The sequence below is a fragment of the Egretta garzetta genome, unplaced genomic scaffold (genome assembly GCF_000687185.1).
Source record: "Egretta garzetta isolate BGI_Z169 unplaced genomic scaffold, ASM68718v1 scaffold345, whole genome shotgun sequence".
Classification (NCBI taxonomy): Eukaryota; Metazoa; Chordata; class Aves; order Pelecaniformes; family Ardeidae; genus Egretta; species Egretta garzetta.
Window position 1 is genome coordinate 106,528 of NW_009259692.1, and position 13,725 is coordinate 120,252.

The window sequence follows — 13,725 nt, forward strand, 5'->3', positions numbered from 1 at the left end:
TGCTCCTGCTGGCCACACCACTCCTGATACAAGCCAGGATGCCCTTGGCCTTTTTGGCCACCTGGGCACTTCACTGTGATGATCCTTCACTGTGAGCTTGAATCACATGGGAAGAGTATCCCAAGGCATCGCCCACTGCCATGTAATAAGTTCGGGAAACGGTGTCGATGCATCTCCATGATCCATCATGGGATGGCTGGAAATGGGGGGAGGAGGGCAGAAGGCTTCAGAGGGCAATGGAAGTGACTTGTAAGGGATGACACTAGGACAAAATAGCCAGGGGTTGGCCAAACTTTGTGACCACCTTTGCAGAAGTCACCAAAAGATTTTGGGAGGTGTGAGAAGGAGACAGACGTTGTCATCGGCAGGGGGGGAAAAGCAAGCCCCAGCAGCAGTGCACAAATGCAGTGAACATCTGAATCGCCCTTGCAGTCTCAAATGTTGCTCCTGTTCTGTCCCAAATGTATTGCCCAGCTACCATGGGTCAGCAGGCCTTCTGCTGGATTAATTAATTGGTCCACAGAAGGGTACATGTGCCTGTGCTCGGCCAGCTGGGGCTGCCAGTCCAGCTCCCGTGTGCTAGCGCGTCTGTGGCCATGCAAGCTCTGTGTTTGTAAGCAAGCATTCATCCGTGAGTTGGTGCTGTCCTCTGACCCCACCATACTCTCTCCCTCTTTCCTGGGACAACAGGAACAGCCCCAGAGACCCCAAATTTGACCCAGAATCCTTCTGAACAGCTCTAGAGGTGACTGCAACAGCCCAAGAGACCCTCAGAGCATCCAAAGGACACATGGGTGGCCTTGGGAAGACCCAGAGAGCCCTTTTTATTTCCTTTATCACATACTTTTACTACATCCTGGGACATTTTTCACCCCCTCTGCTCTTACATAGCAATGTTGGTGGTTAAGGAGACCTTTTCTTACTTTGTAACGGTGCTGTTTCTCACATTCTTGTGCTTGGGCTCTGTGGTGGGCCAGCATGCATCAGCTCTCACCTCTCCAGGAGCTTTGACTTCCTTTTGATGCTTCTCCCACAATGTCATGGCATCCAAGTTAGGCTATCAAGCTCCGAATGACTGGAGAATTGGACAGGTAAAAAGACGCGTGAAGGTCAGGACCAGGGGTTAAGGGAGCATGCTCCACCTGGATGCTGGTAACGTGTGGAGTACCCCATGGGGCTGTGCCGGAAACTTTTATTTAACGTCTTTATGAATGCCATGGAGGATGTGACCGAGTGTGCTTTTATCACGTTGGTAGATGCCACCAGGTTGGGAGGGATCAGTTCGTACGCTTCCAACAGGACCACCCTTCAGGGAGCACCGTTTGCCCTGGAGAAATTGGGTTGACAGAAACCTGATGAAAGTCAACAAGGACAAATGCAAAGTCCTGTGCCTTGGAAGAAAGACCACAGCAGTGCTGGTGGGGGACCGACTGGCTGGGGAGCAGAGCTATGGAAAAGGACCTGTGTGTCTTCATCGACAGAAAGGTGAACAAGATCCAGACACGCATCCTGGCAGCAAAGACAGAGCAACAGAAGCCTGGGCTGGGTTAACAAGAGCATGGCCAGTAGACCGAGGGAAGTGATTATTCCCCTCTGCTCAGCGCTCATTAAACCACATCTAAAATACTGGTTTGGGGAGCCATGAGAACCTGCACCCTCCCTTACACATCCTAGGACCCTCAATTCCCTCCCTAAAGGTACCACTGGTACCCCAGTATCTCCCAGAATCCCCATTGCCTCCACATCTCTTTGCAAGTCCTCCCTAGGATTCTCCCACCTCTCCACACAAGCACTCCAGGTCACTCCAGGAAGCCAAGACCTCCCAGAACCACCCAGGAACCACAAAGCCCCCAGGACCCCACAGTGCCCCCCATCTACTCCAAAACCCTGGTACCCCCAGGACCCTCCTATTCCCTCAGGATCCCCCACGCACCCCAAGATGCCTCTCAATCCTGAAACACACGCACACCCTCCCCCATGCCCAATGAACGCAGGCACCCAGAGCCCTAATGCCCTCAATCCCGGTGCCCTCCACTGCTTCCCAGGGGACCCAGGAATCCAGGCAATCCTGGTCCCCCACACCACCCATCCAGGACACTCAGACCATTGGTCTTCTGCTCCCGTTCCTTGCGAGAAGCACCTGGATGTCTGGGCTTCCCAGCAGAAACCACAAGACCCAGGTGGGCAGTTCAGGAGCTACTTTTATTCAACCCAAGTGTGGGGGGAAATTGGGGGATTCCCAGCTCCCAGTGAGGGGGTCAGGGCAGGGGAGTATTTCTGGAGGCACAGGGTTACACTGTGGGGAGTCTTTGTGTCCCACGGGGTCCTCACAGTCTAGGGCACGTACCCTGGGGGTGAGGGGGTTGCTGGAAACCACAGGGGGAACCCATTGTGGTGAAGGGATCTAGGAGTGATTTTTGTGCCATAGAGGTGCCCATGGATGCTACTTGGGGATCCCAGTAAGGGGTGCAGAGCTTTTAAGCACCCCCTAAGTATTATTGGGGGTGTCAGATGAGCTCGAGTTGTCCTCAAGGCACTTGGGCCCACGCAAGGCAGGGGGTACGGTGAGGACACAAGCCTGGAGGTCAGTATAGGCATGGGGTAAGGTGCCCCGGGTGATCCAGCGCCGGGTGCCTGGCTGGTAGGCATGGATCAAGTGGGTGTCCCGGTAGGTTTCATGACTGTACCCTCCCAGTACGAGCAGCTCCCCCCCCAGCACAGCTGCACCCCCAACAACATGGGCATGGGGCAGGGGGCTGAGGAGGACCCAGATGTCCAGCTTGGGGCTGTAGACCTCAAAGGCCAGCTGGTCCCTGTAGCCAGTCTGCCCCTCCTGCTGGCACAGCCCTCCAGCCACGTAGAGCTGCCCACCCGCTTCCTCCATGATGTGCCCAGCTCGCTGGCCGTTCATGGGGGCCAGGACTGTGGCAGGCGCACCCGGGATGTAGCGCAGCATGGCCGCCTGGCACTGGCATGCCTCATCACACCCCCCTGACACGTAGAGGGCACCATCCAGGGCACACGCCGCGTGACCGCACAGAGCCATTGGCAGGGGCTGGCAGCTCCTGGGCAAGGAAAGAGGGAGGGGGTGAAGGGCAGGAAGCATGGCTGCCCCGTGGTGACTGCCTGCCCAGGAGTTCCCCAGTGGGCCATGGCTGCATTGGCTGCTCAGCAGTCAACGTTGGCCAACACCCAATGAACCCCAGTGGGCAGCATCAGCCAACACATAATGGCTGCCCACCACTGTTCAATGCTTTGTAGATCCCAAAAGGCACCATTGGTCAACCCACAGTAGACTCCCTAATGGACAATATTGGCCAATACCCAACAAAGCACCCAATGAACATAGCTGGAAGATGTTTAAATTATTCACCTCATTGGCAGATGGCCAACAGGCCCTCAGTGAATACTATTGGCCAAAAACTCATTCACCACCCAATAGGTATCACTGGCCAACACCCAGTGACCTCCAAGGGACACAGCTGCTCAACACCCAGTAGACCTCTCCCAAAGGCCACTGTAGGCCCATTCTCCGTCAGAGGCTCAGTGACCCAAAGAGCAGTGGGCACCACTGGCCAACGCAGGGGCTGCTCGGGCAGAGGGAAGCAGGTCTCCATGTGGAGCGGTCTCACCTCCAGGTGTCATTGGCCAGGTCATAGCACTCCACAGTGTCTGTGCAGTAGAGCTCCCCCGAGGTGCCCCCCAGGGCATAGATGAAATCCCCAAGCGCCACAGCGGCAAAGTAGCTCCGCCCACAGGTCATGCTCGCCAGGCGCTCCCAGGAATCGTCCATAGGCTGATACCTGGGTTTGAGAGGTAAAGGGACAAGGAACCACCTATTACCTATCATGTTGGCACTGTTGAGGACAACAACCCACCTACAACCTGCCAATCCCATAACACTTTTGGGCCATGTGGTCCCCTTGCATGGGAATATCTCCTCCTTCTGGCCAATACCAAACCCATAATTCCCTGAGGCATTTCCAGATAGGATTCTCTCTGCCCTACTCCCCAAAACCCCTGTAACATCCCAGAGCGGAAGGGCACCTCCCAGTCCTACACCCAGCCAATACCAGAATGCCTTGGAGGCACTTGACGAACCGCAATGCCAAATGCCTTGGGTCCATGGGCAGCTCTAGCTCCACCAACACCTCCTCTGATCCCACAATGTCCTGATGCCACATGGCACCTCTAGGTCCTCTGTAGCCCTCACCTGTAGACACTGGCCAGGGTATCATGGACCCCATAGTAGCGTTTTCCACCCAGGACATAGAGGATGTTGCCCACTACAGCTACAGCATGGCGGAAGCGTGGGCCATCAGGAAAGTGCCCCAGTGCCCGCCACTCCACCTGCTTCACCAGCCCCACAGCACTGAGGTAGCAGTGGGCAAACCAGAGGTGTCCACTGGGCTTCCGGGCAGCCAAGTTGGTCGTCAGTTTGTCTCCACCACAAACCACCAGCACCTCTTGCAAGGAGCGCACCCGGCATGGAAGCTGGGCCATGGGGGCCAAACTTGCTACCACAAGCTTGTGGAGGACCTTTGGGTCAGCTACCCCTGCAGTCACTGATGGGACCTTCTTCAGCTCCCGGCCGGACATGAGGGCAAAGCGAACAGATGACAGGACTTCCTTGGCTAGATCCTCTTGGCCATCTCCATTGGCCGTAAGCCACCGGGATGCTGCTTCCAAAGCTTCCAGTTCATGGAGGACATTGAGACTGTCAGAGCGGAGGAGGCGGATGAGAAGGTGTGCAGGAAGATCCAGGAAGGCTGGTGTGGCCACCACGCTGGGGAAGGTGGCCAAGATATAGTCCTCTGCTACACAGCCCACCTGGGCCAGCCCGTAAGCCACAGCAAAGGCCAGCACGTCCGGGGCAGTTTCTGGGGTCAGGCCATGGGTGAAAACATCCAGGCAGAGGGTGAGGAGCCCCCAGGCCTGGTAGTGCAGGGAGGTCTCGGCTGCCTCCAGGACCATGGGCCACGGCCCCGCCACAGCCCCCGTGTAGGCGAAGGAGAGGAGGAGGCGCAGCTCGGCTGGGGACAGCCCCGTGGCCAGTGGGGCGGCGGGGTCGTGGGTGGCCTCCCGCATGGGGCAAGTGAAGAGGGCGCGGAAGAAGTCACAGGAGCAGCTCAGGGCCAGGCGCTGAACTGGGGGGAAGGAGGAAGAACGGTGGGGGCAGCGGGGGACCTTCTGCACCGTGCAGCCCTCTGGGAACCCAGGTGTCCTGGGCCCAGCTCTCCCAGTGGACCAGCCCCACAGGCACCTCGACCTCCTCATCCCCGCCTGGAGCCTCAGCCCCCAGCAACCCTGGCAGGGACCTGGCTGTCCCAGCGTGCCCTGCCCCCTCCCCAACCCCTCCCAGGGGACCCCCACCCCTGGCTCACCTGGGATGACCTCGTCCCCTGCCCGGAGCTGGAGGTCACAGCCCAGGCCGCTGGCGTGGAGTTGCTCCATGGCTCTTAGTGTCTCCCACTGCTCCTCCAGGGCCTTGGGACCCCCGTCCTGGGGGTTGCTCTCCAGCCGTGGGGCACAGGCAGCCACCACCCGGGGGGCTATAGCGTGGCCCCAGGTGGAAGGGGGACACGGGGTGGGGGGCCCTGGCGCAGCTCTCTGGTCCTGCCCTCCAGGAAGCGGAGGAAGAAGGAGCTGATGGAGGCCAGGACCACGGCATGGGCCACGTCACCCTCCGGGCCCACAGCCACATCCACCAGCTGTCCTGTGGTGCGGAGATGGTCAGCCCTGGCCAGGAAGTGGCCGGCATGGGCCCCGTCCCGCAGGCTCCACTGGGCTGGGGCCGGCTCCTCTGCAACCCACATCTTGCCTGTGGGAACAGACGGAGTGGGGATGTCAGGGTGCCATCTCCATAGCCAGAGCCTCCGGCCCGTGGCAGGAGGCCTGCCAGTGCTGCTGGCACTGCCCCATAGTGAAAGCCACCGGATCCATTGCCAAAGCCTCCCACCCCACAGCTGAGGCCACCAGGAACTGCTACTGCTCCATGGCTGAATTTAATTCCCCTTGGCAAAACTGCAGCCCAGTAGGTGAGACCAACGGGCTGTATCGCCCGGGCTGACGTCCCTCATCTGCCTCATTGCTGAACCCTGAGGATGAAGCCAACGCTGCTGCCCCAACTGAAAGCCACAGCCCCATAGCTCAGTCCACTGTCCCCCATCAAACCCTCCACCCTACAGCAGAAGCCACCAAGCCCTTCCCCAACCATTGCCCATTGCCCCATAGTCGAAATTACTGGTGCTCCAACAGCGGCAAAGCTGCCGGCCCCCGGAACGGCTCCCCGGGAAGCCGCCTGTCCCACCCGTTCGGTGCACGGCAGCGACTGCTGTGTGCTGTCGCGTGTTGCGACGCCTGTCGTGTGTTGCGACACGTTGCACTGCGAGATGCGTGTGAGGCCGTACATCGTGCGCCCTCTTGCACTGCTTACTGGCGGGGTGTGCCGATCCCCATGCGCCATGCCGCGTCACACCATGGTGCGCTGCACGCTGCCGCCCCCCCCTCCCCGTCACAAGTGGCACCTCACGTGTCATTCGCTGTGTTTGCGTGGCGTCGCGTGTCCTTGCTTGGGCCACGCGCTTTGCAGCCCGGCTTTGCAGTCCTGCGTTGCGGCGTGGCATGCCACGCTGTGCCACGCACCCGTCCCCCCTTACCGCCTGCTGCTGCTCCGGGAAGCTCCTGTGACCCCCCAGGAATGTGTCCGGGTAATTATAGCCCAGACGGGACACGTGGCCGCGGCCAGGAGCTGGGAGAGGCCCAGGCGGAGGGAGGTCCGAGGCCCCGGAGCCCTGGGACAGGGCGGTGGGGACACCCAGGTTCCCTGAGGACAGGCACTGGGGCAGGCGGAAGCTGCCAGGATTTTTTTCCCCTCTCAGGCAGCGGGAAGGGGCAGGCAGGGCTGTAAACCCTGGGGTACCCTGGGCAGGGCTTGTTGGGGGTCTCTGGCCCATCCGACCCCCCCAAACCTCACTCACCTCCAGAGTCCAGGGCGAAGCAGGGATCCCCCAAAAATCCTGGGGTGGGAGAGGAACACACCCCCCTGCTCTCCCAGCCCCACCCGTTGTGCTCCTGAACGGGAGCCCAGCCCCACTGAGCCCCCACCGAAGAGCCAGGGGTCCCCCAGCCCCGGTGCCAGGAAGCACACGGGGACACCGGCCCCTTGGCCCAGCCTCATGCACCCCCAGGACCATCCTGCACCCCCCGGGATCCCCACCTGCCCACAGAGAGCACACACCAGGGAGCAGCACATGGCTGTGACCATGTGTCCCCCCGTGCCGCTCTGCCCCCTCCTCTGCTGTCCTGGGTTCCCCAATCTCCTGTCCCCTCCCACCTCCCTGTGGCCCCTACCCCACATCCCTGCTTCCCTTAGCGCCCATATTCCCTGCCTCTATTAACTCATATCCCCGTCCCCAAATGTCCTGTCCCTGTACCCTCATATTCCTGTGCCTGGTTGAATTCTGTGCCACAAAGATGACGATTTCACAGCCTTTCCAAGTCCATTTTCCAGCACTTACCCACCCCAAGTGTGAGGGTTTTTTTTTTCCTTCTATCTAGTTAAAACCACAGAATCATAGAATCACAAAATCCCAGGTTGGTAGCGACCTCCAGGATCAACTGGCCCAACCTTTCTGGGCAAGAGCCCAGCCTAGCCAAGATGGCCCAGCACCCTGTCCAGCTGAGGCTTGGAAGTTCCCAATGTGGCAGAGTCAACCCCTCCCCCTGGGGAGATCATTCCCATGGGCGACTGTTCTCACGGGGAAAAATTTCCCTCTCATGTCCGATCGGAAGCTTCTCAGGATCACCTTGTACCCATTACCCTCTGTCTTTTCCATGGGACTCCTTGTGAAAAGGGAGTCTCCATCCTCTTTGCAGCCACCCTTTAAATACTGGTACTGTCCTGGTTTCAGCTGGGACAGAGTTAATTTTACTTTATTTACTTTACTCATCACTGATAATTTTAATTAATTTTAATTAACAGTGATGAGATCCCCTCTGAGCCTCCTTTGCTCAAGGCTGAACAAACCCAGCTCTCAGCCCATCCCCATCTGGCTGAGAGAGACTCCCCGGCCCTTGGATCCCCTTGGTGGCCCAGCTCTGGACCCCTCCAGCCTGCCCACAGCTTTTTTGTACAGCTCCATAACTTTTCTGGGGACTGAATTAAGACTGATGGGCCTGTAATTTCCTGGATCTTCCCTTGAACCCTTCTTGTAGATAGGGGTAATGTTCACCTTCCTCCAGTCCTCTGGGACATCTCTCAATCTCCACAACTTCTCAACGACTATGGAGAGCGGCCTCACGATGGCATCAGCCAGCTCTCTCAACACCCTTGGGTGAATGGCGTCAGGGCCCATTGATTTGTAGGGGTCAAGCTCCTGTAATAATTCACACATTAACTCTTCCTTCACTGAGGGGGGGTCTATGGTTGGATTTTTGTTCCCAAAGCCTGGGACCCGACAGTGTTGATAAGACAGAGGTGAAGAAAGCGTTGAGAACCTCTGCCTTTTCAGCACTGTTGGTGACCGATTCACCTCTTCTGTTCAACAGCGGGCCTCCTCTCCTTCTATTTCTGCTTGTAGCTCACATACCTGAAGAACCCTTTCTTGTGATTTTTGACACCTCTGCCCAGTTTCAAGTTACAATGGTGAGAATTTCCCTTTCTGCAACTTGTGCTTGTTATTTCTCATCCTTCACCGAGCACCTGAGCCTGCCTTTTCTGTAACCATTAAGCTGTGGAAAAAATGGTAATTGCATGACCTTCTTTTCTCCAGGCTGAATGAGGCAGTTCTCCTCACCTCTCCTTGTGCATCCCATGCCTTAACCCTCTACACCTTCTTGGTGGCTTTCACAGAATCCCAGAATCCCAGACTGTCAGGGGTTGGCAGGGCCCTCCGGAGCTCACCCAGTGCCACCCCCCTGCTCAAGCAGGCTCACCCAGAGCAGGGGGCACAGGACAGCGTCCAGGCGGGGGTTGAAGATCTCCAGAGAAGGAGACTCCACAGCCCCCCTGGGCAGCCTGGGCCAGGGCTCAGGCACCCTCACAGTCAACAAGTTCTTCCTCCCATTCAACTGGAACCTCTTCTGCTTCAGTTTGTGCCCATGGCCCCTTGTCCTGGCACTGGGCACCACTGGGAAGAGTCTGGCTCCATCCTCATGACCCCCACCCTTGAGATATTTGTAGGTGTTGATGAGATCCCCTCTCAGCCTTCTCTTCTCCAGGCTGAACAAGCCCAGCTCCCTCAGCCTTTCCTCCTAGGGGAGATGCTCCAGTCCCCTCCTTATCTTTCTTGCCCTCCTCTGGACTCTCTCCAGTAGCTCCTCACCCTTCTTGAACTGGGGAGCCCAGAACTGGACCCAGTGCTCCAGGTAGGGTCTCAGCAGGGCAGAGCAGAGGGGGAGGAGAACCTCCCTCGCACTGCTGGCCACGCTCCTCTTCATGCACCCCAGGATGCCATCGGCCTTCTTGGCAACCAGGGCATCCTGCTGGCTCAGGACTCCCAGGTCCCTCTCGGCAGAGCTGCTTTCCAGCAGGTTAGCCCCCAGCCTGTACTGGTGCCTGGGGGTCCACCCTCCCTCCCTAGGGGCAGCACCCAACACTTGGCCCTTGTTGAACTTCATCAGGTTCCTCTCCTCCCAGCTCTCCAACCTGTCCAGGTCCCACTGAATGGCAGCGCAGCCTTCCAGCTTTGCTGGACGCACTTCAGTTTGCACACAGAAAATTCAACTGGACACCGCCCTGAGCAACCTGCTCCAACTCTGAGCAGGAAGATCTCTGGGGATCCCTTCCAACCTCAGCTATTCCCCAATTCTAACCCTGAAGTTGTGTGCTCCAGACTTGTATGAATGCTTATCAGAAAAAGCCCCCAGGCTCACAAACACCCTGTGGGCAATCTTGTACCTCCTCCCCCCACCCCAAATTCCTAATCCTCAACCTAGAGCCAAGTGCCTCTTCAGAAGCGTTGACTCCAAGCCCTTACTGACGGTCACTGTGCGGTGCAATTCCAATCCTTGCCAAAAAATCCTGCAGGACCCACTCGGAACTACAAGAACAACTCCTAAAAGACCAGACTGAAAACGGTAACTGTACCCCTCAGGCTTGCGTGCGCAATACAGAGACATGGAGGCAAAGTGACTCGTGCATGGAAAGGAAATCTCAGCAGGTGCAGCAGATTGAAGCTTCCTCCCCAACAGCTCCACTTTTCTTGCAACTCAGCCCCAACACTGTAAACAGCTGGACGGCGTCCAAATTCTGTGACAACTGCTGACTCGACAGTATCTTTATTACACAACGGCTTCTTACATACAGCATTCAAAAGACAGCTCGCGGGGAGGAAAGGCTACAGTTACAGCTTGGGAGGTCCCGTCAGCCTCCAGCCCTCCTTGTTGCCGATCTTCATGAGAGCAGCAGTAATTCCAAACCCCAAACACGCAGTGGTACCGGTCATGTAGCTGTGAGCTGGAAAAAACAAACCAAACCATTACGGTAGATCTCGACAGACTCTGCAATTCTTCCACCAGCTACTCACGGTCCCTTGACCATCAGTAATGTTTTTGCCAAGAGGAATCAGAAAAGTGATCTTTTTAAAATTAAGTTTTCTCACGCTTTCAGCTTGCAGTTCGCAATTTCTATACCTACCAATTCCTATAACCCCATCTCCTTACTCAGGCAATCTTAAATGACTTTTTTTCGCCGACAAACCTAACAATCACTGCTTCGAACCCGCATCGCCTCAACAACTAGGAAAAGTAAAGATAAATTCTATTTCGCACGATTACAACTGAGATAAATCCCCTGCATCTGTAACACTGAGCCTGAAAACGCCCAGAGAAAACAGAGCCGCGTAAACATCCGCAGGAGCCAACCTCGCCTGACAAGACGCTGCAGGAGCGGCAGCGGCAAGATACAGCTTAGCCCTCAGAGCGCATGAAGAATTCAAAAGGCAGATGTTGTATTTTCCATGTAAAATCAATCACATTTGTTGCCAAGAAAACATGGATTTCCACAATTATGTTTTTCATACCTTGCAATTTCAAGTTATTTTACATTTCTCCCTAATAGAAAGGTTTCTAAAAGCAGAGCAGGCTCATTTCGTTACAGGCGTTACCACATTTACCTCTTGCACCCAGGACAGCTCCTGTTGCACAGCCTCCTATGAAGTAGTTCAAGGGATCCTCTGGTTTCTCTCGGATTTGGGCACTGAGGCAGGTAGTTAGGCCAAACACAGCTCCTAGTGTAGCTGCAACGAGAGAAAAACCCAACCCCCCCTTCAAGGAACTGAGAATTACAATCGTACAAAGCACAGTTCTGAGACGCACGGCGCTGTACAACAGTTCCTCTGGGAGAAAAGAGGGAAACGAAGCACGATCTGCTTTCCATTACCCAGGGGCAACCTATCCCAGCCACGGTGGTGCGACTCAGCACTACAGGAGCCCCGTTCTTCTGGTGTCTCCCACGCAGCCATGCAGCCACCTCTGTGCTGCGCAGGTCAGCTCAGCCGTGAGCTGGATGCCCAGGAACGCTGCTGCGGGCCAGCACACAGGGCTACGGACAAACGCCACCACATCCAGCTTGGTTATTGCCTCGGACTTAATAAAAGCCAGACTCTTCCCAGTGGTGCCCAGCACCAGGACAAGGGGCCACGGGCACAAACTGAAGCAGAAGAGGTTCCAGTTGAACGGGAGGAAGAACTTCTTGACTTGGAGGGTGCCCGAGCCCTGGCCCAGGCTGCCCAGGGGGGCTGTGGAGTCTCCAGATCTTCAACCCCCGCTGGACCCCGCACAGACGCTGTCCTGTGCCCCCTGCTCTGGGTGACCCTGCTTGGGCAGGGGGGTGGCACTGGGTGAGCTCCGGAGGGCCCTGCCAGCCCCTGCCAGGCTGGGATTCTGTGAAAACCCCCTCCAGCTGAGGCAAGGGGGCAGCCCCCAAACAGATGGGGGTAAGAGAAGGGAGAAGCAGGTTTCTCTGCAGCACATTCCCCCAGGGTGTAAGAGACAGAGACAGCAGAGCTGGGCTTTGCACTGAAACTCAGCTCCCGAGTCCCTGTGAATCCAGCCCGACAGGGATTCAGCCAGAGAAACGCAGGCGGCTCCGCTCTCCTTAAGGTCAGTTTGTCCCAGCACTTCACACCTCTGCCTGCCCGGGGCTCGCCATGATTTTCGGACAGTAGAAAAATGCATGGAGTTTTGTAAATTATTCTTTTTGTAAACTGATTTTGTAAATCAGTTTCACATATTGAATTAAGAAACTGCAAAACCATGCTGCCTTGCCCAGTGAATTACATACCTCATCCCATCAGACCCCACATCTAAATAAACAAAAAGTATGGCAAATAGCTGTGTCAGCAAATACACAAAATGCTTTTCTTTGTAATGCAGGTTCTTGATCATGAAATGTGGAACTGGCTACCAGGCACCATCTGCAGATTTCCATTCATCTTTCTTGGGAACAACAAAAATGCCCAGGATAAAAATTTCCACTCTCTGTGGTAAACACAAGCTCACGTTACAAACCTCTGCAGTTTTTCAGCAGAAAATGCGATTACGTGGATCCTAAAATCAACCAAAAAGAGCACTGAAGAAACAAAACCCCCAGACCAAGGACTGTATTTCAGCTTCTCCGCTTTGGAGCAAGGATTCCGTAGGTGAAACACACAGCTCCAGGCCACAAGTTCTGGCCCCATAACAGTGGGCAGGATAAGCCCTTGCTCAGGTGTGAGAACTGGTGAGAGGATGCAATATTCTGGTTTAGGATTACGGGATTTATCGGAATCTTAACTGGTTACATCACCTGGTCCATTAGAATGACTTTTTATGACTCATTACAGGAGATTTTGGGTCCTGTTTTAGAGCTGAGCAACTCAAAAATGCAGATCTGGACTGCTTGTGAACCAGCTCCCAGCTGAGAGCACTAGCGCACGGGGAGGGACAGCGGTGACACGAGCCATTAGATTAGACTGAAAGCCAAGACGAGTTTGGTGAGAGGAAAACCATGCCCTTGCCAAGGGGCTGGGGGAGCTTCAGCCCTGTGGATCTGTACCTGCATCAGCCCCCTAGGTCCCTGCTTATCTCTTCGGTGACTGCTTTCTCTTGCAAAACGTAGACCATTCCAGACAGCCAAGTGGTTTCTTCTTGGCTACACAGCACAATGGGAAAAAACCCACACTTACTTTCTTTTTGCCATCAAGAACAGTGTTTGCTCTTCAGCAAGTGTGATTTATTAAGCGCAATGCCTAAATATGTGGAGTAAATGAGTAAGGTAAGTTTGCTTCTGCTATACTTTTGTCCAGAAACGAGCCGTTTTGCAAACACTGAAAATACGTACCTTTTACTCTAGGTTGCAAAAAAATGCCTTACCTAAACTTTAAATAAAGAACATGGCTTTAAATAAAGGACAGGGGAGGCAGAGACTGCCCCAGACGCATCTTCAGCCTGGGGTGACATGGCTGTTTGTCGTCTCGACCATCAATCCAGGCGTCTCTTTTGCTGTCACCCATATGATTACCGGTACCACATTATCCAGCAGAAAATATTATCCACGTGGGAGGAACTCTTCTGTTCTGTTCCGATTTGACATGTAAATAAGGAGCGCGTTGGAGGAAACACAGCAAAAGGAGATGCCAACTGCCGAGCCCCGCGCTTCTTCCCATTCAGCTTTTTGGCTCTTGGCCTCCGTCCTTGCAAGGGCCCTCGGGGTGCGGAGGGGGAAGCCGGCGGGGGCGGCTG

General features: G+C 55.7%; 2 protein-coding genes across 2 annotated transcripts; both read right to left on the reverse strand.

Moving 5' to 3' along the window:
• Nucleotides 1-2,488: 2,488 nt before the first annotated feature.
• On the reverse strand, nt 2,489-6,266 carry KLHL33 (kelch like family member 33). Its single transcript, XM_009638881.2, is given in 5 exon segments — nt 2,489-3,065; nt 3,633-3,803; nt 4,214-5,147; nt 5,385-5,555; nt 5,558-6,266. Coding segments are annotated over 5 exon segments (2,112 nt in total). The 5' UTR covers nt 5,817-6,266.
• A 3,984-nt stretch (nt 6,267-10,250) lies between these two features.
• NDUFA11 (NADH:ubiquinone oxidoreductase subunit A11) lies at nt 10,251-11,379 on the reverse strand (the record flags this gene model as incomplete). The annotated part of the gene is made up of 2 exons (XM_035894310.1): nt 10,251-10,459; nt 11,118-11,379. Coding segments are annotated over 2 exons (375 nt in total), but the record flags the coding sequence as incomplete, so codon positions are not given.
• Nucleotides 11,380-13,725: the final 2,346 nt, after the last annotated feature.